The 22790-nt window shown below is 37.8% G+C and overlaps 5 protein-coding genes and 1 long non-coding RNA gene across 19 annotated transcripts; 3 read left to right on the forward strand and 3 right to left on the reverse strand.

Moving 5' to 3' along the window:
• Nucleotides 1–159: 159 nt before the first annotated feature.
• On the reverse strand, nucleotides 160–4438 carry LOC110117084 (cysteine-rich protein 2-binding protein). 3 transcript variants are annotated; one of them, XM_048654679.1, is made up of 7 exons: nucleotides 4117–4438; nucleotides 2820–3350; nucleotides 2577–2725; nucleotides 2252–2479; nucleotides 1789–2157; nucleotides 1093–1623; nucleotides 160–959 (listed from the first exon to the last, which is right to left on the reverse strand). In XM_048654679.1, exons 2-7 carry the CDS (start codon nucleotides 3221–3223, stop codon nucleotides 604–606), a joined length of 2037 nt encoding a protein of 678 aa, XP_048510636.1. In that variant the 5' UTR covers nucleotides 3224–3350; nucleotides 4117–4438; the 3' UTR covers nucleotides 160–603. The 3 variants fall into 3 exon arrangements, with proteins under 3 accessions (XP_048510636.1, XP_048510635.1, XP_048510637.1); XM_048654678.1 differs by lacking the exon at nucleotides 4117–4438 and adding an exon at nucleotides 3413–3554; XM_048654680.1 differs by lacking the exon at nucleotides 4117–4438 and having other exon boundaries at nucleotides 2820–2999; nucleotides 3086–3228.
• LOC105687490 (bridging integrator 3-like) lies at nucleotides 3904–5472 on the forward strand. Its single transcript, XM_012403164.3, has 4 exons — nucleotides 3904–4046; nucleotides 4128–4235; nucleotides 4437–4611; nucleotides 4768–5472. The coding sequence occupies exons 1-4, from the start codon at nucleotides 4039–4041 to the stop codon at nucleotides 5275–5277; spliced, it is 801 nt and encodes a 266-aa protein (XP_012258587.2). The 5' UTR covers nucleotides 3904–4038; the 3' UTR covers nucleotides 5278–5472.
• LOC105687485 (activating signal cointegrator 1 complex subunit 2) lies at nucleotides 5378–11001 on the reverse strand. 5 transcript variants are annotated; one of them, XM_012403156.3, is made up of 16 exons: nucleotides 10863–11001; nucleotides 10224–10462; nucleotides 10023–10100; nucleotides 9455–9615; nucleotides 8913–9297; nucleotides 8579–8799; nucleotides 8310–8495; nucleotides 8062–8217; nucleotides 7819–7945; nucleotides 7597–7761; nucleotides 7359–7481; nucleotides 7144–7265; nucleotides 6665–6866; nucleotides 6181–6388; nucleotides 5788–5947; nucleotides 5378–5700 (listed from the first exon to the last, which is right to left on the reverse strand). In XM_012403156.3, exons 2-15 carry the CDS (start codon nucleotides 10263–10265, stop codon nucleotides 5808–5810), a joined length of 2316 nt encoding a protein of 771 aa, XP_012258579.2. In that variant the 5' UTR covers nucleotides 10266–10462; nucleotides 10863–11001; the 3' UTR covers nucleotides 5378–5700; nucleotides 5788–5807. The 5 variants fall into 5 exon arrangements, with proteins under 5 accessions (XP_012258579.2, XP_048510632.1, XP_048510633.1 ...); XM_048654675.1 differs by lacking the exon at nucleotides 10863–11001 and having other exon boundaries at nucleotides 10224–10697; XM_048654676.1 differs by lacking the exon at nucleotides 10863–11001 and having other exon boundaries at nucleotides 9455–9704; nucleotides 10224–10697.
• On the forward strand, nucleotides 6091–8176 carry LOC125500751. Its single transcript, XR_007278212.1, has 2 exons — nucleotides 6091–6432; nucleotides 7335–8176. It is a non-coding gene; the product is annotated as an uncharacterized LOC125500751 (long non-coding RNA).
• A 135-nt stretch (nucleotides 11002–11136) lies between the features above and the next one.
• Nucleotides 11137–19883, forward strand: LOC105687483 (kinesin-like protein KIF21A). Of its 7 annotated transcripts, none has more exons than XM_012403148.3 (15): nucleotides 11137–11274; nucleotides 12336–12720; nucleotides 12911–13357; nucleotides 13448–13760; nucleotides 13836–14140; nucleotides 14221–14467; nucleotides 14531–15432; nucleotides 15521–15873; nucleotides 15941–16141; nucleotides 16258–16383; nucleotides 17420–17588; nucleotides 17688–17793; nucleotides 17881–18435; nucleotides 18506–18776; nucleotides 18847–19883. In XM_012403148.3, the coding sequence occupies exons 1-15, from the start codon at nucleotides 11240–11242 to the stop codon at nucleotides 18917–18919; spliced, it is 4488 nt and encodes a 1495-aa protein (XP_012258571.2). In that variant the 5' UTR covers nucleotides 11137–11239; the 3' UTR covers nucleotides 18920–19883. The 7 variants fall into 7 exon arrangements, with proteins under 7 accessions (XP_012258571.2, XP_012258572.2, XP_012258573.2 ...); XM_012403149.3 differs by having other exon boundaries at nucleotides 19511–19883; XM_012403150.3 differs by having other exon boundaries at nucleotides 16276–16383.
• A 3-nt stretch (nucleotides 19884–19886) lies between these two features.
• Nucleotides 19887–22576, reverse strand: LOC105687489 (bifunctional arginine demethylase and lysyl-hydroxylase PSR). Of its 2 annotated transcripts, none has more exons than XM_012403163.3 (6): nucleotides 22435–22576; nucleotides 21991–22196; nucleotides 21508–21790; nucleotides 20981–21336; nucleotides 20171–20403; nucleotides 19887–20053 (listed from the first exon to the last, which is right to left on the reverse strand). In XM_012403163.3, exons 1-6 carry the CDS (start codon nucleotides 22505–22507, stop codon nucleotides 20029–20031), a joined length of 1176 nt encoding a protein of 391 aa, XP_012258586.2. In that variant the 5' UTR covers nucleotides 22508–22576; the 3' UTR covers nucleotides 19887–20028. The 2 variants fall into 2 exon arrangements, with proteins under 2 accessions (XP_012258586.2, XP_020708877.2); XM_020853218.2 differs by having other exon boundaries at nucleotides 19887–20056.
• Nucleotides 22577–22790: the final 214 nt, after the last annotated feature.

Consider the following 22790-nt stretch of genomic DNA (forward strand, 5'->3'; position numbering starts at 1 on the left):
TACGTATGTACATAGCATAGTATATGGATCAGTGGCTGATTATAAGCTCCGAGATTCATTGCCGGTATTGCAAGTTTTCCATGTCTCTTCGCGCCCGTTCATTCACCTATCTATCTTTCTCTCTGACACAAAGTCGCAGCAACAATAATAAATTTCGTATAATCGTCAAAACAATTCATGTTTTTATCTCTCTCAGCATATGCGATTCATTGCACCTGACTTGCAGTTTGGAAATTTTTATATCAACCAAAATCTCATTTGTTTTATAGTGAAAGAATAACATTGATATTAATTGTATTCAATGTACAGAAGAATATAATGCATGTTAGATTGAAATTAATGAGTTTACATTACATCATCAGACTTCATAAGTTATATTGTAATTGTTAATGGCAATTTAACATTCCACTCTAGTTGGAATGTCGGATAGGAACTGATAGGTACTCGTAGATCCCTATAAAAACTGTAATCATTAGCCATATTCATTAACTAGCTTTTGATTAAGGTTTTTTTGAGAACTTTAAGAATCCATCGGTTTCTGTCCGACATTTTAAGCAGGTGCACTCGTAATACATTTCCAAGACAAATGAACAAAACTAAATATCATCGACTCAGTCGTAATAAAAGAGCATGTCGACATTCTCGAGAGTTCGGTGGAATGTATTTATCATAAAAATCTTGTATAAATTCTTCCACTTTGAATCCAAATTTTTGATATAGTAATAGAGCGGGATTCGTCGCTGATACGTGTAGAGTAACATCCTTGCCCATACATGTTTGAATCAAATGGTACAACATGAATGTACCGATGCCAGCCCCACGCCATTCTGGTCGGATCACAATAAATGAAATGTATGCCTCATTGTATCCTACATCTGGCACTAAAATTGCAAATCCAACAACTAATTTCTTATAAAGTACAACGCAGCTAAAGTCTGGGTACTGTAAGCACTCGGTCACTGAAACAAGAATCATTTATTTTCATATCAACCGTGTTTTGTGATCATTTTGCAGATAATGAATAATAATTTAAGATTACTTCACACACATTTTTGGTGATATTGCAAAAATAATGAATCGATATATACTCACAATCGACACCAGGCCAAAAAAATTGACTACATAAACTGTTTATTGCAGGTATATGCTGCGGTCGGACGTAAGAATAGTCTATGGGTGCTATATTTAAGGGTTTCCAATCTGGTTTTTTTCTGTTGACTTTAGCTTGAAGTTCCACCATTAATTTCAGCCATGTTGGTCGAGCAGATGTGTCTCTCCTTATAAAAGGTTTCAATATTCGATTCGTATATGGACTATGGACGGCTGTAGGTTCGTTGTAGCCCTGCAGTCGTTGTTCGTAAACCCTTTTTGAATTTCCATCAATAAAACGATCTAATACTCTGTTATTCCTTGCATTAGTTCTTTCAGATGAATCAGATTTGCAACCAAAATGGTCAAAGTCAAAAATCGGTAAACCATGCTCTCTTTTTAACTTTCGAACAGCAAGTTTTCTATAGAAACGTTTCATCGCTGGTGATGCCAGCTCTAGATGACGTCTGTCCACTTTCTGTACTATATATGCTTCTTCCAGATCACTCATTCGAATCTTTTTTTTAGTGTCATCTGTAAAATTGAACATTTTGCCGAAAATCAAACAAAACTCGACAAGATTTTCTTTTTCAAGATTAGAAATACAATATGAATACATCGCAAGCTTGTCTTGTTTTCTATTCTCTTGAAGCCAAAATTAAAGTGTTCGACGTAGAGTGGGTCATTCGTATACAATACCTCTGATACTGCCTCTTTTCCAAGGAAATTCTCTTTTCACTGCTCCGTTGAACAAACATGACGCAACCTGCTCTTGGGCTGAGCTGAGGCTTTCGCTACTGTCTTCTTCATACGGTACATCTTCTTCTCTGTTATCGTCCTTTCGGTTCCCCTTATCGTTATGATAATTGCCGAGAATTTCTGATGTTGAAACTATGTTCGTTCCCCAGTCTGCGTTGAGGTTATTCATGGGCATAAGTTGTTTGTTATTGTTAGATTGGTAAGGTTGATAAGTCTGATAATGAAACTCATTCATTAAATCAGTCATTGAAGGTGGTTCTTGGCATACATTCAATTCGATTTCATTGTCCACATCCAGCATGTCTATGTCTGTAAGTTGTGAATGATGAAAAGTTGAGTAATCCTCAATTTTTCATTTCATTCAATAATTATAGCCAAAATCATATTTCTGCAACAAATTTACCAGGCAAGTCATCTTCAGCCAAGAGGAAATCAGACAGAGTTTCACTAGGTTGCACGTAAGCTCTTGAGTACATGGAAGGTCCATGATTCCGGCATGATTCACCACCATTGTTGCTGTCCTCACCCACAGAAATACTGGACTCAGATGGGGTAAAGCTACTTCGTCGTCCTGGTATTGCCTTTGACCTACTGCCTAATTGATTCTTACGGTCCATGATAACTTTTGCATCTGTAAATAATAAGTACATGAATTTCAAACAGTCTACTGCTGTTGGTTGAACAAGTGAAGGTAGGTCAGTCCTTTTCTCTCTACTTCCACTGATTACTTTTAGCAATAAGCACTTGAGGAGGATCATTATCTATAAGCTTCCACCATCCGGATCCACCAAGTTCTACAGTCCCTGACTTGAAAAATATACCACTGTAGTGCGATAGTGTGCCAGATATTGTTCCTGTCCAATTTTTCTTACGTTTACTAGAACAGAATAATTGATTTCAATGCCCACTATTAAACAAAGATGAAGAAATTATATCATGGCAGTGGCATGCACAGTTAAAATGTAACTTACAAAGTCCTCTTGAATAAGTAATCCCAGTTGCGATCTACAAACGTACTAATGTCCGACTTCCAGTGAAAGTATCCTCTTTTGCTAATACCATGTGATTTTTCTCGTAAATTATAGAGGGTGAGAACAATAACATTTAACCACGACATTTTATCCCGCGTGAGAGTCTCCTCCCCTGTTGAACTACAGTTTGAACAAATGAAATGAAAGAAAACGTCTCCAATGCAAGACCCAGGTACTCCACCTCGTTTCAAACATGTTACATGCACCTTGCCATAACAAGGCCCTGAGCAATTCAGAGCAGGTCTAATGTATGGATCACATAATTCCTGACAAATTTCACACTTGTCAGGCTTTGTTATTTCAAATTCAGATACTGCTGTAACCTCAATTGTTGTTTCTGACATTACTATTGGCTATACGTTATCGAGATCAATAAAGATCTCATCAGATCCCCATCAGATTTACACCAAAACAGGTACTGAAGTTCAGTTCAGGTTCGGTTCAGCTCAGTCTATTTACCCAAGTGAAGATCTGTAATGTATATATAATGAAGATCTTTGAACACAGCTAAACACAGCTGCACAACCACACACCGTTGCTCCAAAAAAGATTTATTTATTCTGTGACCATAGGCTGCAGTCACTTAACCATACACATCACTGATCTCTATACAGATCAGATACCACTGATCTCTATACCAACGAGATCAGTGAGTGATACACATGAATGCAACGTTGATTAGATACCAGTGAAGATACCAATTTTCAGTCAACGCCAGTCAACGCATGCAATTGCTAAACTTGACAGCCACAAAGCTTTGTAAACTGACACGTCACTCGACACGTGAGAACAGCAGTACTTGAGTGTTTCTAGTCGTCTCTAGCTGTCGCTAGTCAGAACTGGTGAGAACCAACCTTAGAGCATACGTAATATATGCTCTAAGGAACCAACGAATTCCGAATACCACGCATTCGCCTCTTGATCTGGCAGCACACGAATTCAAGCACCATACTACACCATACCCATGTCATGTATGAATATGTCGTGAATACCACTGGATAGATTCACATACATACTATGTATACATTACGGGATTAAAGAGATTCAGATTTCTAAGAACGGCGTAATTACGTAATGATGTTCTGTGTAATCAGTAAACTGAAAACTGTACTACGTAGCAACTTTGGGCTAACAAATATAACTCCACCGTGAATGTAACATGACGTGGTAAGTAATTGAACAATATTAAAATGTCATATATGAGCCTAAATTATTATAAGTTTATGAACATGTATACCTTGTTGCCAGGAATCCATTGAAGAGAAACCATTTGACGCAAAGGCCGTCACCAGCATCACCGCTTCTTTCTCATGCCGAAGATAGAGACCTTGATGTTACCATCCAGAAACTTATTCAGTATTGATTCAGTTCTTTAGACCAGTAAAATTAAACTTCCGTTAGACAAAAGAATAGAAATCATTTTGATATTCTCAGCAGCTCACTGTTACCAACATTTTATTGCTGCATATATTAAGAATATTACCTTTAACTTGAAATATTTCGAAATACATTCAAGAACAATAGATAACAAAATTGATAGTTTGTATGTTTACACAGTGCTGAAGACACAATCAGAAAACTCACTAAAGAAATGAAGAAGTATTTGGAGGCAGTCGCCAATCTTGATAGAACTGATCAACGACTTAGTTTGAATTTGAGTACGAGTGGCATGGCACATATCAGCGATGACTTGAGAAGAGTAGTCGAAGACTATCATTCAGTCACATCTCAAGTCAGTGTTCTTTTTATACTTTTTTTTAGAATAATGATGTAGTTTTAATTAATTTGCGATTCAACTCATCTCTGAAAATGTTGATTGGATATCCAATTAATAAAAATTTCATTTTTAGTCGAAGTTGCACCTAATTAACGAATATGTTTCTTTCAGGTAGGGAAAACTGTTCAGGAAATGATTCATCTTTGCCAAAAAACTTTCATAGAGCCACTCAAAAAACTACGAGATGAATTTGCTTACATTGCACTGGCTATAGCTAAACGAGAGGAACTGGTAGCTAATTGGAGATACGTGTATAATCGTGTGAGAAAATTACAGGAAAAGAAGGATAGAACAGCCAACCATATTGCTAAATTAGAACGAGAACGCAGAGTTGAAGAAGCAGCTGGAAAGGAATTGAGAACTGTCCATGCTCAGTTACTAGTTGAATTACCCACATTTTTGGATAAGAGACTAGAGTACATCAAACCTAGCGTGCATGCTTTGATCATGATTCAGTTAGACTATTACGGTAATACCACAAGACTGTTTACACATCTTATGCCTGTGCATAACTCAGCAGATTCGCCTGGGAGTGCTATGATACCAGAGGAAGAATACCAGCAACTTATCACTGGCCACATGAACCAAATACGAGCACTCACTATTGTTAAAGATAACTGATTCTGTCTTGTACTTTCTTACCTAGTGTTTTCCTTTGGAATAATTCACCACACTGTCGTTGTATTTATATCTCATCAGAAGCAAAGTTAAGTCTCCATAATAGTCGAGGAATTAATTTTATTTAAATCTCTGCTGGTAACATAAGTATGACAAAAGTATTATCGAAAATTAAAGATTGTTGAGATATTTCTGAAACTTGGCTAAACCCTTTCATGTGACAATCAGAAAAACCATTGTGTTCCTGAAAACAATTGACATGTATTGGGTGCTCACTTTTAGGCCATAAGTTGATCATAATAGTTGAAGATTATTGTTGATTGGCCGTGTCGTTTGCCGTTTCTCACAGCATGATCCCATAATCCCATAATCTTCCATCACCCGACAACTTTATCCAACAGATGAGCACGTCATGTAACAAATATGCTGGAATATAAAAACCTGCTAGAGACTGCTTGTGGATAGTTTAACTGACAGATTATGTGAAGGTTTTTTAGGAACAACCAAATGTACCTCTTCTACAAATTCCTTTTTTAGGATGGAACCATGCCTTGTCTTTGCTTCCACTGGGCCCCTGATCGACGATTGTGATTGGCCCTTGAAGATTTGTGCGCATTTTTATTGCTTCTATTTATCAATATTTGTTTATCTTGACCTTGACCTTTTGGCTTGCCTGTGCAAATTGCAAAACAAACTACTTGACGAATACAATTTCATAAATATATTGACCGTGATGCGAAACATTGTCGCAGTTTTGAGTCAATTTTGCACACTTCTTTCGGAATTAAGGTAATCCATCAATGTATGTAACTTGGTAATTCAATTGATTGTTGACCTCTGATAGTTTTTCTCCAAACTTAATAATGTTCAATGATTGGACAGTAGTAAATTATCATAAAATAATACCTGTCACATCTCTTTCTTGTGCCCCAGCAAAAGTCCGGCCGGAATTCCGTCGTTTGGATTGCCTGCGTTCTTCGGCTCTAGCACGTAACACAGCTGGATCCTGCACAAACTGTGTTCCTTCATTATTTATGCTGGTTCTTGCAACGTCTTGTTCTTCGCTATCTTCGTCTTCTGATGCAGCTTGGAGTTTGTTTCGGGATTGTAAAACCTGATATGAAAAAATGATTTCATAGAAGCAAGTGCAGTTTTAAAGTAGGTAACTACTACATTGAGCCTATAATTTTTACACGTGCCGCAATATTATACTCCAAATACAAACTTCGATTTCAATATGGGATATGATTTTCATGAAAGTAGCTAACTATGAAATATTCCGCCGGTGTCCTAATTATTGAATGATTTAGTCATCGATCAGCTAATTGTAAAGTAATACCATTCGTTTGAATACGTAATAATAGCATTAGAATTATCCGTCGACACTAACTCTTGGAATGGCGAATGGTCGAGCATCCATTTCCGTTGAATCATCACGAGAGCTTAAACCCACACTGTGACTTTCATAGGTGTCGTCATACTCATCCTCGTAATCGTCCGCGATTAAACTATACTTGGAGTACACGTCATTCAAACTTTCTCTGTAAGATTTATCGTTCAAAAGTTCGTTCAAATTTTTGTGCTTTCCTTGTCTGGAAACAAAAATATTGTGTAATAAAGATCTATTGTTCGCATATTCTAATTCATGTTGACGAACAGTTAAATTTTGTAGAGCTTAGGTATTTGCAGACCACTCATAAAAAGAAAAGAAAACAAAATCGTCAGCACATTGCTAATGGAATTGCCATTTAATTACAAACATTCTGTGCGTGTTTACTATCGGATATATCGCTTGTATTTTTAACGGTATTCTTTACGCGCCAGGAAGGTTTCAAATGTTATTAAATAGTGGGAATGAAAATAACTTGCCTTTTGCCTTTATGTACTCTGGATGGATCAATATGATCTCGCGTCATGATATCAAATTCATCATTGTCAAACACATTCAGTCTTTGCATGTCTATGGCTAAATCAACTGCAACCGATGCTTCCTGTAATCAAATACAATGATGAACCGAGGAGAGAAAAGATGACTAGGTTCATTTAGAATTTATTCCTAGATATTTTGCTCTGATGTGGATTACCATGGGGTCGGGTGGTATGTGAGGTAATGTTGGATCGAGTTCCTTGATATCGGGTGGTAAGGAATCCTCTAAGATAGCATTTATCACAGATGCGCTATCATTACTGTAATGCTTCAAGCACTTCTATGAGAAAATTATGAAGGGATTAAATATAACCAGCTTGTGACAGTGCAGTTTTCATAGCTTGGGAAGGTAAAATATTTCAGTATTATTTTACCACAACACTAAGATCACTAACTTCGATATATCCCTCGCCAAGATGTGGTAGAATATCTTTAACTTCAGTTATGAGGGAAGCATTATCCGCACCGCCTTCAAGACTATGAAGTTCCTCGGTGTAAAAGGGACTCTTACTAATCGATGGAACATTGCTTTGTGCACCGCTTGGACCAGCCATATTTTTCTAAATATAAAATCAAATTATTCAAAATTGGAACATCTTTGCTCTGACCTTACTTACATAATCATTGACTTCCATGGGAAAAGCATTCTTTGAATTAATTTTTTCAGCAATTTGGCTTATTTGACTCATATCATTGATTGATGAATATAATGACTGTAGAATGAAATCACATTTCATTGTATCACTGAGAGTATATCGGTGAGTAGTCAAGGAATCACATTCTAGAAAAGTTTGTTCAAATGCATGTTTATAAACGATAAACAATGGATGTTATTAAATGATGTCCAGCTAGAAGGATACACTTCAGGGCAAATGGATGTTAAAACATCCAGGTCCATGTCAATGGGATACATTTGATGATAATCAATAATGAACTCTTTCTCAGATAGCGCATCTAATAAAACACCAAGATAGCCATCTGTGTGCTCTTTTACCTCAACTTCGGTCAATGCATTTCTACAACAGAGAATTTTCACCGCATTGCCAACAGAAATGATGATTTAGGATGACCAATCATTGAATCTTATCAAAAAGTAGTATCAACTTACGTTTTCTCCAAGATGTTATTTATAGAGACAAATATGATAGATCGGTACAACTTCAAAATCTCTGCTCTCGCTACATCTAAGCGATGCTCTATTTCAAAATACTTCACCATCATCTCGTCATTATATGCTAGCTGTTCGAGCCTTTTGTACATTTCTGGTATGATGTTTTCATATACGGAGATTATTCTGAAATTATTTTTGATGAAAGTTCAATATACGACAATGTATCAAAATCTACCATTACTGTGGTGGAGCTGATGATTCTGTACCTGGTCAGAAATTCTTTTTTGTGAAAAATTCTGGATGCACTTGGGTAGATTTCCAGAAAAATAGCGAGACTAGATGACACGTCTAAGAGATATACAATATAGTCCTCAAGCACACCTAATGATATCTCTCCAGTAGCACCACCTCTCTCGCATAATGAGACAAGTTCACCCGACAGAGAAACAGGAGAGTCTTCAAATCTCTGTTCTATCCCACGAAATACCTAGCAAAGAAACAAAATGAGATGAATACTCCTGAGTGAAAAAAGTGAATCATTCTCACTGTATTAGAATCGAAGAAATTCTCTTCTGACAGTAAAAATTCATAATATGCTACCTGGGTTAAAAATCCGACAGATTTGTCTAGATCCTCCATGTATAATGGTTGCATTTGAAATAATGCTTGCATAATACATGAGACTGTTTCTCTATTTGCTCTGCCATAGAGTTGGGATAAATCCAAAATAATGGCAATAGTATATACATAGTTGTCATAAAGCAAATTCCCCTGAACAACAGGATCCATGAAGTACTCGGGACTTTCTTTGTTTGTAATGAGCCGCACAAATGTCAACAACACTAATTGTTGTAATACATCAAGTGCCTCCTTCATCGCGGTGATATCAGGAAAGCTTTCCAGTGCATAGAATGGTGGACTGTCTTGCAAAACGGAAACCAGCATGTTTGTTATCGATGGTTCGTAAACTATATGTGACCAAAACCTAAGAGAAAAAGGCTTTGTGATATCCTCTGTAAGACTTTGTGAATCATCAAAAAAAAAGTCTATTAGGCACAAACGACACTAAAGAGCATGTTAGACGCACATGGGTGGAAAACTGAAAGAAGTTATAGTTGTAAGGAAGTAGACAATGTACTCACTTGTGATGAGGAAGGCTCAAAAGCCATTTTAAATCCTGTATTATATGATCGACCAAATCCAGCCATTCTTTCTTAGCTCCAATAATTACTGTTTCATCTTTTGTGTAAATTTCTGGCATGACATAGTAGAGGTAATATCGTTCTTCGACCCAGTATTTATTCTGAAGAATTTATATCAATTATGCTAGATACTGTTATCATTCCGCAATGCAATCACAAGTCGCTTGTCAAACCAAATGTTGAGATCAAGCTGCTCATAGAGACAAAATAACAGTGACAGTCCATTTTAAAATTAAATAATCATAGAACAAAGTGGGTATTTTTATATTACGCATTACATACATAACATTATGGTGCTATATGAATATAGCAAACATCTAAGTATAGTTGTATGGTTGCAAATGAAATTGTTTGAAATATTTATAGAGAAACATCAGAACAGGTATCATATTCCTAGTCATTATAGATGTATTCTTTTTACTTAACGCCGATTTATTTACACAGTGAAGAAAAACACACAATCTTTCAGCGGGTTATCATAATAACATAATATGTAGTATTAACTCACCAATGCTGTTATTTCTCTATCGATTCCATTGCTGGTTACTTTGTATTTTAATTTTTCCAAAGGCTTTGCGTCAGGATTCTAGAATAACAAAAAAATGATTGCTTGTCATATGGTGCTGAGTATGATTTATTTTCCTAACCCCCGATGAAAAAAATATCAGCTACAATGGGGAAAAGAAAGTAATGAACCATACATGCTTACCCGCAGAGGGTCCATGGCATCATGAGCTACATTTTCCGACATAAATAATGACAATGAGCAATATGACTGATCCCCAAATCTTCGCTTCGGTCGAAGCTCCTCAACACTGATATCCTTGTCAACCACCGTGCAACCCAACCACTATCAACGATTCGACACGATTCGACTAGTAAAGACACGAGTTAGGTTGCATTAATAGTTGGTGAACTCAATTTACTGAGTCGTTCTCATCTTCTATTCTATGGACAAAAAAATGAAGGCAAACAGAGTCCCTATAGAATACAGGCGAACCATGGAGCTGAATGTCGGGCGAACCCAAATACTTTTTGAAGATCGCACGTATGTACATACTACATACGTATGACTACGTTGGTATGGGCACCCAAATACTTGATTTATTCTCAAGGAATTTCGGCCAGACCGTAGCCAACGAATTCAGGTCTGAATTCGTTGCCGTAGCCTTCTGCGGGTTCTGCTAGTCCCTCTATTCGAACGTACGAGCTGGTACGTCGTACGTACATACATACGTACGTACGTACGTACTACGTACAATACAGTACGTACATACATACATACGTAAGAGTAAAAGTATACGACTGAAGCTGCTTGTGTGGAACTGAGTTTCCTTTCCTTACTTACGGTCAGTTAACGTACGGTCGGTGCGAGCTCGAGCGTTTCAGCAGGATCCTTCATCAGCAATAACAATTTAGTTGCACGATGCGTTTCCCAAGCAGTGCGATGCGCGATACAAGTTTTACTCAGTGGTTTAAGCTATGAAGAGGGTGTTAATATATTTGAGAGCTGATCGATTCTTCAAGCCTGACTGTTTGACATGTGTAAACTAGCCTAAATTGGTGATATCATCAACCGGGATATTGTCTTATGCCAACATATTACACAAGGTGTTAACAGATATCAAGAAGGCGGATTTCTACCAAAATCTCTCGGATAAGTAGAGTTGATTCACATTTACACTTGCTGTCGGAGTTGGATATCTGACAACGATCAAATAAGAGATGGCTGATGATTCTAGCGTTCGAGTGGCCGTCAGGTACGTACGTGGATTACCGATAAATAATCAAGATATATCTGTCATTGTTTTCGCCCCACAATGTCATCTAGTTCTTTCTCATAGTTTGTAACGCATAAATGGAGATGACTCGGAACTGCGTGGGGGGTTGAAGCAGCGTACTGCTCGAAAAGGAAATTTGTATTTTGCTGTATATTTTGCTTCGAACTGTTTATAAATTCGTAAATGATCCAAATGTTTCTAAAATCTGTCCTCTGAATCTATGTATGTGCGAAAATTTTGTTGGATTGTTGTTTAACAAATACTAAATTATCATAATACATCAGTCTATTCCATAGTATAAATAATGTTCCCAGCCCAATGACTGATCAGTTTACCTGCTGTTACTGGGATGTAAGAAATTTTTAGTTCAATTTGTTATTGGTTAACACAGTCCATCTTGGGAACGCCTCGTCAAGTTTTGACAAAAACTATTCTGGCCCTATTCAAAATTTAAGGCTCTCAACCATATATTCAATAATGCTAAAGATGTAATCACCACTCAAGGACAGCAGATGTTTTGTGTATAGGTGAAGTAAGATGTCTCATTGAGAAGAAGAATTCTAATGGATTAGCCATAACAATTCAATTTATAGATTTATTTGAACTTAAATGAAACAGTTCTTTTTGTCATCTTCACTCAATGATTTAATACCAACCTCTGGTGGTAATTTTTATTGCATAATCTGCTTCAAAGTAATTGCATAATCCTTTGATTTCATCACAACTCTTTTTATGCAGTCTCTGTTATGTTTATTTGCTAGCCTAATCTCTCCTTTTAAGATATTGATGTGTAGGCTTTGTTGATTTACCTCCGTTGAGCATAATGAAGTCTTGATCTGACATGAACACTTCTGTCCCCTTCTTTTCCACACTTCAACACATCTAGCTTTTCTTGAGTCACACTTAATCTCCTTGCTACTATTGACTGCGTAATTTCACTTATTCATAATTGCATGGTGTAAAAATAATCAAAGCCATATCTCCATCTTGATGTATGATTTCACTTTTCTTTGGAATAATGTTTGGTGATTTCATTTCAGGATACGACCTCAAGTAGCTCGTGAGGTTATCGATATGTGCAGAGTCTGTACTCAAGTACCTGCAGGAGAACCACAAGTCTTTCTTGGACCAGACAAAGCATTCACTTATGACCATGTTTTTGATACGGGCGTTGGACAAAGTACCATATACGAGGCTTGCGTTGCCCGTCTAGTTGATGGTGCTCTAGATGGTTATAATGCAACTGTTCTTGCCTATGGTCAGACTGGCTCTGGTAAAACATATACTATGGGCACAGGTTTTGATGTTGAAATAGATGATACTGTCATCGGAATTATACCTAGAGCAATTACCCATTTGTATAATGGAATATTGGAAAAGCAAGAGCGGGCTAGGGAACGGGGACAAATGCCACCAGAGTTCAAGGTAAAATGAAATACCTTGTATAATCGACAGATTTGGGGGGGGGTTCTAATAACAAATACCATTTATACTGAATCCTGACAATGAAAAAATTTATAGTTATTTCATGGCATACAATGAATATTTGGTATAATCTAGTTGCATAGACTGCGAATAGTTGTTCCAGGAGATTCCAGCTTTGTATTCATTCTAGGTGACAGCACAATTCCTTGAATTGTACAACGAAGAGCTCAAAGATTTGTTGGAACCGGGTGGTCCAAGAGGAGGAGCCCGTATTCACGAGGATACATCTGGTAGTATTCATTTGGCTGGTGTAGAGCCTAGAAATATAACTTCACCGGAAGAAGCTTTGGAGTGCCTCCGTCTTGGAGCTCTTTCTCGGACCACCGGTTCGACACAAATGAACACACAGTCCTCGAGGTCACATGCTATCTTCACACTTCATGTAAAACAGCAGCGTTGTGTTAAAGTTGAAGATCCTGATGCAGACGTAGACACTAGCGGTACCGAACCAGCTAGTGAATTTGAAACACTAACTGCAAAGTTTCATTTTGTGGATTTGGCAGGTTCAGAAAGGCTGAAAAGAACAGGAGCAACTGGGGACAGAGCTAAAGAAGGAATCTCTATAAATTGTGGTTTGGTAAATGTTCGAAATAAACATCAGCTTCTATACTGAATCAATTCTCGATACTACCCTAATTCTGATACATGTTAACCTTTTAATAAACAGCTGGCTCTAGGTAACGTAATCTCAGCCCTTGGAGACAAAACAAAAAAAGTTCTACACGTTCCGTATAGAGATTCAAAACTGACTAGGCTTCTGCAGGATTCATTAGGTGGCAACAGTCAAACTGTCATGATTGCTTGTGTATCACCAAGTGATCGTGATTTCATGGAGACACTGAGTACGTTGAAATATGCCAACAGAGCCAGAAACATCAAGAACAAAGTGACGATCAATCAAGACAAAAGCTCGCGAACTATTACCTCCCTTCGTAGAGAAATACAACAACTTCAATTAGAATTAATGGAATATAGACAGGGTGGGTCAAATATTAGCCTGAGGATCATTCTCTGTATTTCATGAATTGAAAATACAGTCGATCAATCTATTTCAGGCAAAAGAGTGGTCGGTGAAGATGGCATGAATGATGCATGGCATGAAAATCAGATGCTAACCAGTGAATTGACTAGTCTTCGTACTAGAGTGAAGGCACTATCCGAGACTGTAGATGCTCTTACTGCCAAAAACGCTCTCCTCTTAGCAGAAAAGGCAACAGGCCATTGGTTGTCTGCTGGAGAAAGTGGCAGTGATGATGTTACCAGTCTAGTTCAAGGCTATCTACAAGAAATTGAAGAACTGCGAGCACGTTTACTAGAAGCTGAGGCGATGTATCAGCAGCTCAAAAAAAGAAAGAATCAGGTGAAACATCCAATGTCACAGAAGAAGCATAGTCACCTTGTCGATCCAAATCTGTAACTGATTTATGCCAATTATCGTAGGTCAATGCAGCAAACCCTTATGGAGAATCGTCCTATGTGTTTCACAGCGATTCTTCTTCTGTTCTTGTGGAAGCTAAGAAAGAATTACAAAAAGAAATCAGTACATTGGCAATACTAAAGGGACAACATGGACCTAATTCCAACACAAGCCCCAGAATGGATGGAGAAGACGGGGAACACGAGGAAAATGATAACGTTCAAGAATCCATGAGTGAAGATGAGTCTGAGGATGATTCTGATCGGAAAGGTAAAGTCCACATTCGATTTCTCATTACCGCCCTTTATCAAATTTTTTATGCTCATCCCACAGAAGAAGATGAAGAGGAGGAAGCGATGGGCCGAGAATTAGAGGCTCTGACATCCGACATAGATGTCAAGCAGCGCTTGATTCAGGAATTAGAATTATCTCAAAGAAGGTTACAATCGATGAAACAACATTATGAAGATAAACTGACTCAGTTACAAGCTCGCATCAAAAATACGACAGAGGAGAGAGACAAAGTTTTGTCCTCACTTCAGCAACATCCTGCACCACCAACTGAAAAAGTGAAAAAATTACGGGATGAATATGAACGCAAGCTATCTTCAATGCAAAAAGAAGTACGCTTGCTTCAATCAGCGAAAAAAGAGCACGCGAGATTACTCCGTAGCCAATCCCAGAGCGAAAATCGGCTTAGAGGCTTAAGAAATGAATTAGCAGAGATGAAGAGGGCAAAAGTCAAGTTACTCAACAAAATGAGGGAAGAGGCACATAGACATAAAGAGAATGAGTTGAGACGCAACAGGGAAATAGCCCAGTTGCGTAAAGAGAGTAGGAAAAATGCTAATATGATTAGAACTTTAGAAGCAGATAAAAAAATGAAGGAAGTAGTCTTACGGCGAAAGCAGGAAGAAGTGACCGCTTTGAGGAAACGTGATAGAGGATTGAGTCAAAAGGCTGCTGGTAGAACTGAACCAAAAGAGAAGAGCCCCAAGGCTCTAAAACAAAGATGGCAAACATTTGAAAGAACCATCATAAAACAGGCTTTGGCAAAACAGGCTGCTGCTGAAACTGAACGAGAAATGGAGAGACTGTTACAAGAGAGAGAAGAGTTAGGTAGAGATTTAGAGAGGCTCCAAAAACGAAGGGCTCTTAATGCTGCGACTATTGGTGATACGGGTGATATAGATGAAGAAATTGATAACGTCAAAAGCAAAATAAGCTACCTTCAAGTGAGTGACGATATCTGCTATTTAAATAGAATTTTATTGCCGCTTACATACAACATAGTCAGTTCTCGTGTATGAAATAATATTGCAGGATAGCATAGCTGAATGTCAGCATGATATGGTAGAAATGGGAGATGTTGAGGGCGAGGGCGAACCAGGTGCTGAGGCGTTGGTTTCTACAATAAAATCAGTGGACGAAGCACGTTATTTATTAGACAGAATGCTAGCATTCACTGTGGAACAAAGTTGTATGGCTGCACAAAGGCAATCGGAGGTCCGCGATATGAAAACTCGACTAAACCAAGTTGCCCAAGAAAGTGATGTTCAACATCAGCTACTTGAACATGTCTTGAGGGATAGAGATCTCTTATCTCTCACTAATAACCATCAGAATAACCCGTCAGTCTACAGCTCTCCTAGTTCGAGGAGTTCGTCCCCTGATAAGTAAGTGTTAACGAATTAATATCTCCGATCTTCAATACTCATGATCAATGTTGTTTCATTTATTCAGTAATGATACCTATACCCAAGTTATTTCGGGAAGTGAAGAGAAACAACACAAAACCAACAAAGTAAGACGAAGGACAACACAACCTCAAGAACTGCTGTATGGTGTAGGGATGGGTTCAAATGTGACAAAAGCAGATGAGGATCAAAACCAAAACCATAATCATCCACTTACCAGAGTACCCAGTGCTCCTGGGAGCCTCAAGTACGTACATTTAATGTAGAATTATTGTGATTGTATAAGAAATTCGAATAATTGGATCGGAATTGAAAACTTGGATGCGATGATATTGAGGTTTAACATTGGTGTAATAAAACTAGAGGATTGGTATTGACCAGAAGCCAATATGCAGCTGGAGTTGTCGGAGGTTCGCCAACATTGAACCGTCGTGACAGTACCTCACCAAGGCCTTTGCGACGACCCCTCCACCCCGGAGGTGGCTCCATGTGAGTGTCAATGGTTCAACACGTCTTTACCCTTGTACTCTTTGTATATCTCTGTTTCAATGCCTTTTACAATGCACTTATTTCGGTTGTATTTTCTTCAGACAAGCAATAGGTATGAATGATAACGAATTGAACCATACGGTAGCATTGAACGTACATTACGCGTACGTTTATTCGTACACATCAAAAATATGTATATAATTGAGCCTAGCTATGGGTCATCTATCTCATGTAAAAAGTATTGGTTAATTCCTCATTTAAACTTGGAATAATCTATAAATTGCTGCCATAACAATAAACATACATATTACATACATGCATAGATGTATTTTTCATGTACTAAGCAAATGCGTATCACCGAAATATCCAGTTACATTCACGGATAAATTTTTTTTAGCGAGACTTGTCAATCCTATCTGTAATACAGTAGTTGCTAAAAATATCACTAATAAGATTAACCATTTTCCTTGAAAAATAACGTTTCTCTAAACTGACGATATCTCTTACAACAAATTCAATTACATACTATACATCTCAATCACGACTAGTATTCTCCAACTTTCCATGCGAGCGAATGTTTGGTTTGGGTACTAAAAAACAGATTTAGAAGCAACATTTCTAACATGATGATTTTCTTTGATAACAGTCGAGTATGTTCCAATATTTAAATATTCACTGTCGATCAGCATTCCTTCAAAATACCTTTGAAATAGCCTACTGAGAGTAGAGCTCAGTTTGAGCTTAAGCTCTTTTAAAACACTTTATGAGGCAGTCGATACTTGACACAATTTGATCAGACATTGGCATAAAATCATTATACTCATTTAATTAAAATTGGAAATCTTAGTTACGATAAAAGTAATATTCAACATCTTCTTCTGCAGTTGGCACAAAGACAGTGCGCGGAATTCGTCCGTGATTAAACTCAATCGCACTTGCATGTGTAGTAGTCCCAAACTAGCAAAGCATGGTGATCAGCCTGGGATGCGTCTAATCTGACTAACTAACGCGCTAACATAACAAACAACCTAACCAGGGAACAGGTAGGGCTGACTGATGTATCATCACCACCTGGTTCACCGACTGCATATCGACGGTTCAATAGTCGAGAAGAAAATGTATTCTCTAGACTAACGGCCAGCAGGCAGCCATTGCCTTCTGACCCTCAGCCGACGAAAGGAGTTATCACCCAGTACCAAGGAAAGGCAAGTACATTCGAAGATGTCATAACATATGACAACGAAATTACCTTACTTATTGTAAGAAGTAACTTATTGTTAATCATAATTAATTTGGCTTTACAGGCGCAGCCAAGAGCAGTTTTACAATGTAGTCATGTAGCTGAAGGGCACAGTAAAGCTGTTCTAACTATTTGTGCCACTAATGATCGCCTGTTTAGTGGTTCTAAAGGTACAATATCATTGCAAGTCCTTAAAATGTGCTGAAGTTACCAACTTTACACTACAAACTTACAATTGAATGGTTTCTCCCTTCCAGATCGAACTGTCAAGGTTTGGGATTTGGGAACAGGACTGGAAAGTATGACTCTGAGTGGACATCCAAATAACGTTGTGGCAGTTAAATTCTCTGTCGAGTACCGTCTACTCTTCAGTGTTTCGGCAGCATATGTAAAAGTATGGGATTTAAGAACGGGAAACTCTTGCATCAAAACTTTATTTTCATCGGGTCAAGCTCAAAGTGGCCCTTTGGCTCTTTCGACACCCTCTCGGACTCTCCAACTCCCAGTTGGAGAAACAACTATTAATGATGTCGCGCTTAGTTTGGATGAGAAAGAATTATATACCGCAACCAGCGACAAAGTTAGAATATGGGACTTGCGCAAGTTAACTTACACCGGTAGACTGAGCACGGCACACACCGCTGCTGTAATGTGCTTGGCCGTTGCCGCCGATGGAACGGTAATCACGGGCAGCAAGGATCACTTAATCGCTCTAGTTGAACCAAATGCATCCGGACAATCGGTCAGCCTTGCACCACCTCACTATGATGGCGTGCAGTGCTTAGCTACGTATAGCTCCACATTATTCTCTGGTATCTCATCGGTGTTTAGATATTTCAGGTCAATGAAATCGACGTGTTTTAATTTTGGTGTATTTCTTAGGGTCTCGGGATATGTGCATTAAAAGATGGGATCTAAAGAAGATGGAATTAGTTCAGTCTTTGAACAATGCACACAAAGATTGGGTTCTGGGATTATGTACAGTGAATCACGGCTCGATTCTAGTTTCCGGATGTCGTGGCGGTTCATTGAGAGCATGGTCAGTACCACGGGATCAGTCCGCAGAATGTAGCCTTTTGGGTGAGGTTCGGGCGCATAGCTCTGCTATCAATGCAGTCGTTACAAATCAGCAGCATGTATTTACAGCAAGCAAGTGAGTTTAATTATGCCTACATTATTTTCTGACGAGGATTGAATAACGTTGTGTGGAATGTGGTTTACAGCTCCGGAGAAGTGAAGATGTGGAGAATACCTGACTCTTCGCTTACTATGTCTGTTTCCACAGTCTCACTCTAACTTATTTCACTTATCTGTGTTATTCTTTTATTTCTTCACAGCTCTTTTTTTTCGTGTAATGACTCATAAATATCATTTTTTCATCCTGCTGCATAATACAAAATCATTCGAGCACGGTATTATCGTTCATCACATCCGTAAGCTTCATATACTTGATATCTCGACTAGGCAGCTATTTTTAGGCTAGAGCTTCGAGCGTGGTCATTACTGGTGTATTATTCAATTATTGAAAACAATTCTCTATGATGATAAATAACTTTTGAACTATAATTCAAGTAATCATTAATCGAAATTCATAAATCTTCTTCTCTTGTGATACCGGAGACTTATCGAATCGTCATCTTCAATTCTAACTTGCAAGCGTTTAAGTTGTGGTAAAATATTTATGCTCTATTATCAGAACGAGAAAAAAAGTAGGTGCCTCATATATGATACACCTCCCTGCAAAGATCACTTCGTGCTGTTTGAATCATTCACTATCATATCGATCTTTTATAAAACCATCGTTATTTTGCATTTGTGATTATCTGTGTTGTTTACTTTTAAATTTAATGCTTTGCATGGCTACCAAACGCGACAACGAACGTGAAGTGATGGCACTGTGAAACTATGGCACTACTACAAACGAGATCTACGACAGCGAAGCAACTCATTGAAGCGCTGAAGCAAAGCCGCTCTCCAATTGTAGTTAGTAGTGAATTAGTTTTGAAACATGTGATTGATGGGACGTTACAATTGTAATTTGATTCTATGATTATCCAACTTGCCTAAATCAGTAGTAATCCAACTGAGAAATATCGATTGAATGATGTAGAATTGCAATTAACAGCAGTATTTTCCTATCAAATATGTTCACTACTTTGGTTAATTTGTTGATAATAATATAAGACACCAAATGAAGGTAGTCTCGTTACCTATTGTGCGTAATGCTACTACATAATAAACAAAATTATACATAGTAAAACAGTTTTGGTATTATCTAGCATTTATTTTATTACGAATAGAGATGCTATAATCATAATAACAATATTTACTCTCGGTAGAAATAATAATTGCTGCATAATACTGTACAGTCTGAGGTCTCTGAAGGTCCCACGTATACGGTATTGTCAGGGTTGGCAGCTGTTCAATTTTCTTCTGAAAGTAGTTATTAATTCTTGAATACGAGTCTATGATACGAATCAAGCAACAGAAATCAAAAACTCGGTAATCAAAATGAAAAATAAGATAATTTTAGTGGACTGAAAATACCGCTTCTTTTTCTTGTGCGCGGTAAGCGATTCTTGTCCGCTGTCATCCGCACTGTCTTCTGATTGACTACTGCTACTGCTGCTAGAAGAACTACTTGAAGATCCACTTGACGAATCACTTGCAACTCCAGTGTCTTCTTTGACGTCGATAGTGTCAGCTAAAGTACCCAACTCAGGCACTTTTTCTCGAAGAACTCTGTGCCACTTACGAGAAAGTTTCGGCCTTCCCCTTACCTGTAAGTTTGAATGATTGTAAGCATGTACTTATTTGACTCATACTTGTGAGCGAGCCGCAACATTGGAGTGAAAATTTATGGAAATGAAAAATTATGGAAATCCTGGCAAAAAAAAAAAAAAAAATTATTTAATGTACATTGATTCGAAATCAAACTTTGTGACAGACATATTCAGCAACAAGCAATTCCCGTTTCAAAACAACATGAGAATTTCAGAAATTCTCTTGCTTTGGGGAATGGAGCGTTTCACCCAGGGTATCACTCTAATCTGATATGACAAGTTTGAAAAGTTTATACTTATTGTAAATAACAAAATGTAGAGAACATTAAGTATGATTTCAGCACTTCACGGATAGAGACGAGGATAGAGAGCCAGAAGAGTTTAGAAAAAACTTTGATCAGTATCTTTCCCTACTTGTACTGCAGAGTTTTCATACAAGATATCTCATCAAATGATGGAAGTACATGAAATACTCAGCGTTGGAAAGCGCTTTAATTTTGAAGAAATGTCAAGCTTTTTGACTAATGTTGTTTCGAAATGAGACATTTATAAATTGCACGAAATCAAGTCTTACCGTTTTGTGCCACACAACAGGAAAGTTTGTCTGTGAACAAAAGTTCTGCGTCACTGCTATTGTGTTATCAAGATTCAAAACAACATGCCACCAACCACCTGGAACGAATACAGTTTCTCCTGGGCCTTGTAATATTTCAGTCGGTTGGCAGTCTTTTGGCCAAGAAGGCAGCTTGGTACGTGGGTAAATAGCGGAAAACCAAGTAACGGCCTCATCTCTCTGTTTTCCACCTTCCATTGCGCTAACTTTAAGGATTTCACGCGGAGTGTGAGTGGGAAATAGGCACCATCGCTTGTGCCCAGAGATCAAGGCATTCCAGGCACTCGTTCCCAATGGATCTATATGGATTCCTGTACCTAAGGAGGAATTAATTTTGAATAATAGCTCTGTAAATATGTTTTTCATGTTATGACTTGGGGTCAAGACTTCAGATTCATGCAACGTAAAAGTGGTGAACATTTTCAAGTCCAGTTAAATTATTGTTCAATTTATGACAGTTGTTATTATAATACTGAAGCAATTCGTACCTGATCTTGCAGGTCCCATAACAAACCACCGATAAGGTGGTCTTCGATGCTCACCGGCATGTTGGAACAGGTCATCGCGAAAATAAAGTGGAATTGAATAATCTTCCAGTAATTTTTTACGACGTGGATTTTCACCAAACGAACTATCAAAGATGTACAGTGGGGAATCATCGTCGTTATTTAGCATATACTGCACATAGTACTTCATTTTCATTTTCACGCTGTACCCTTCATTGTCCTCGCCACATTTGAACTTTTGATTCCGATATTTTTTTGCAAGTCTCTGTGGGTGAGCATGAATTTCCGATTATACAAATTCAGAAATATCAACAAAGACAAATAATTCGATCCTAAATTACAGAAGCTTCGAAATGTCTACACTTTTTGAAGTTCACTGTTGGATTCTTTTTTTCCAGTAGCTAATTAAGCAGGTGCTTTGCCTACTTAGAAAATTTGATACAGATTAATCAATACGAGTCTTACCTCGACAGTCCATTTATGCTGGGCTTTCCAGTCATTTTGGGTACCCTTTATCACTACAGGTTTGTAAGGCTTTTCATACTTTTCGATAAATTCCGCTGGAGTTACAGAATTTTGATCGATACGGTCAACATTGTCGACAAAATCCCAAAAAGACGCAAATCTTTTGTGATAACCATGTTGAGACCAGGCAGTTTTGTCGCCAAGTTCTGTACGGAATAAAAGTGTACGGAGTGATACTTTTCGCGAATGATTAAGCACGATTTTTTTTCTAATATACGTGCACCTCACAATTAGATAAGTGGGCTACATTTACGAAAATTCTGTGAGATATAATGAGGAAAAAACAAATCCGACAAGTTGCAATTGAAATCGTTTGCACGCCCATATCGTTTTACTAAATGTGTTGCTAAATAGGTTACAAATTAGGATATGAGGCATACATACCTGGTCTTGCTTTTCGTTTAACTTCTTTGATACGTTTCTTTGCTCGGTGATCTAACTTGACTTCTTCGGACATGATAAGATATATCTAGTTACAAGTATTAACCTAATAAAACTTATTTACAAATTTAATTTTAAAGGAACACAGTCACACGTCACGCAGTGGTACCGCAACTTCAATAGTGTGCATAGTTTCCACCCGCGAGGTATATCTTACTTTTTTAAAGTTTCTTTTTTTTCGAACTTAACAAATCATTCTATCTTGCCGCAAGGACATTATCCACAATTTACCGCTGAAAACGATCCATCTCCGAATATACGCAGGAGAAAGTCTCGGCAAGGAGCTGAATTATTGCAGT

The sequence above is a fragment of the Athalia rosae genome, chromosome 4 (assembly GCF_917208135.1).
Source record: "Athalia rosae chromosome 4, iyAthRosa1.1, whole genome shotgun sequence".
NCBI lineage: Eukaryota > Metazoa > Arthropoda > Insecta > Hymenoptera > Athaliidae > Athalia > Athalia rosae.

Excerpts from the sequence above, each read along its gene's own strand:
- LOC110117084 (XM_048654679.1), bottom strand. The coding sequence starts at position 3,223 with ATGTCAGAAACAACAATTGAGGTTACAGCAGTATCTGAATTTGAAATA. Across the intron at positions 2,480-2,576 it reads TCAAGTGCTTATTGCTAAAA|ATGCAAAAGTTATCATGGAC; the intron begins GTAATCAGTGGA and ends TATTATTTACAG. Across the intron at positions 2,158-2,251 it reads GGCTGAAGATGACTTGCCTG|ACATAGACATGCTGGATGTG; the intron begins GTAAATTTGTTG and ends CACAACTTACAG.
- LOC105687490 (XM_012403164.3), top strand. Across the intron at positions 4,236-4,436 it reads ACCATCCAGAAACTTATTCA|TGCTGAAGACACAATCAGAA; the intron begins GTATTGATTCAG and ends ATGTTTACACAG. Across the intron at positions 4,612-4,767 it reads ATCATTCAGTCACATCTCAA|GTAGGGAAAACTGTTCAGGA; the intron begins GTCAGTGTTCTT and ends TGTTTCTTTCAG.
- LOC105687485 (XM_012403156.3), bottom strand. The coding sequence starts at position 10,265 with ATGTCGGAAAATGTAGCTCATGATGCCATGGACCCTCTGCGG. Across the intron at positions 9,616-10,022 it reads ATAGAGAAATAACAGCATTG|AATAAATACTGGGTCGAAGA; the intron begins GTGAGTTAATAC and ends TAAATTCTTCAG. Across the intron at positions 6,389-6,664 it reads GACCATTCGCCATTCCAAGA|GTTTTACAATCCCGAAACAA; the intron begins GTTAGTGTCGAC and ends TTTTCATATCAG.
- LOC105687483 (XM_048654670.1), top strand. The coding sequence starts at position 11,240 with ATGGCTGATGATTCTAGCGTTCGAGTGGCCGTCAG. Across the intron at positions 12,721-12,910 it reads AAATGCCACCAGAGTTCAAG|GTGACAGCACAATTCCTTGA; the intron begins GTAAAATGAAAT and ends TATTCATTCTAG. Across the intron at positions 14,141-14,220 it reads TCAAAAAAAGAAAGAATCAG|GTCAATGCAGCAAACCCTTA; the intron begins GTGAAACATCCA and ends CAATTATCGTAG.
- LOC105687489 (XM_020853218.2), bottom strand. The coding sequence starts at position 22,507 with ATGTCCGAAGAAGTCAAGTTAGATCACCGAGCAAAGAAACGTATCAAA. Across the intron at positions 21,337-21,507 it reads TATGGGACCTGCAAGATCAG|GTACAGGAATCCATATAGAT; the intron begins GTACGAATTGCT and ends ATTCCTCCTTAG. Across the intron at positions 20,057-20,170 it reads GCGCACAAGAAAAAGAAGCG|AAGAAAATTGAACAGCTGCC; the intron begins GTATTTTCAGTC and ends AACTACTTTCAG.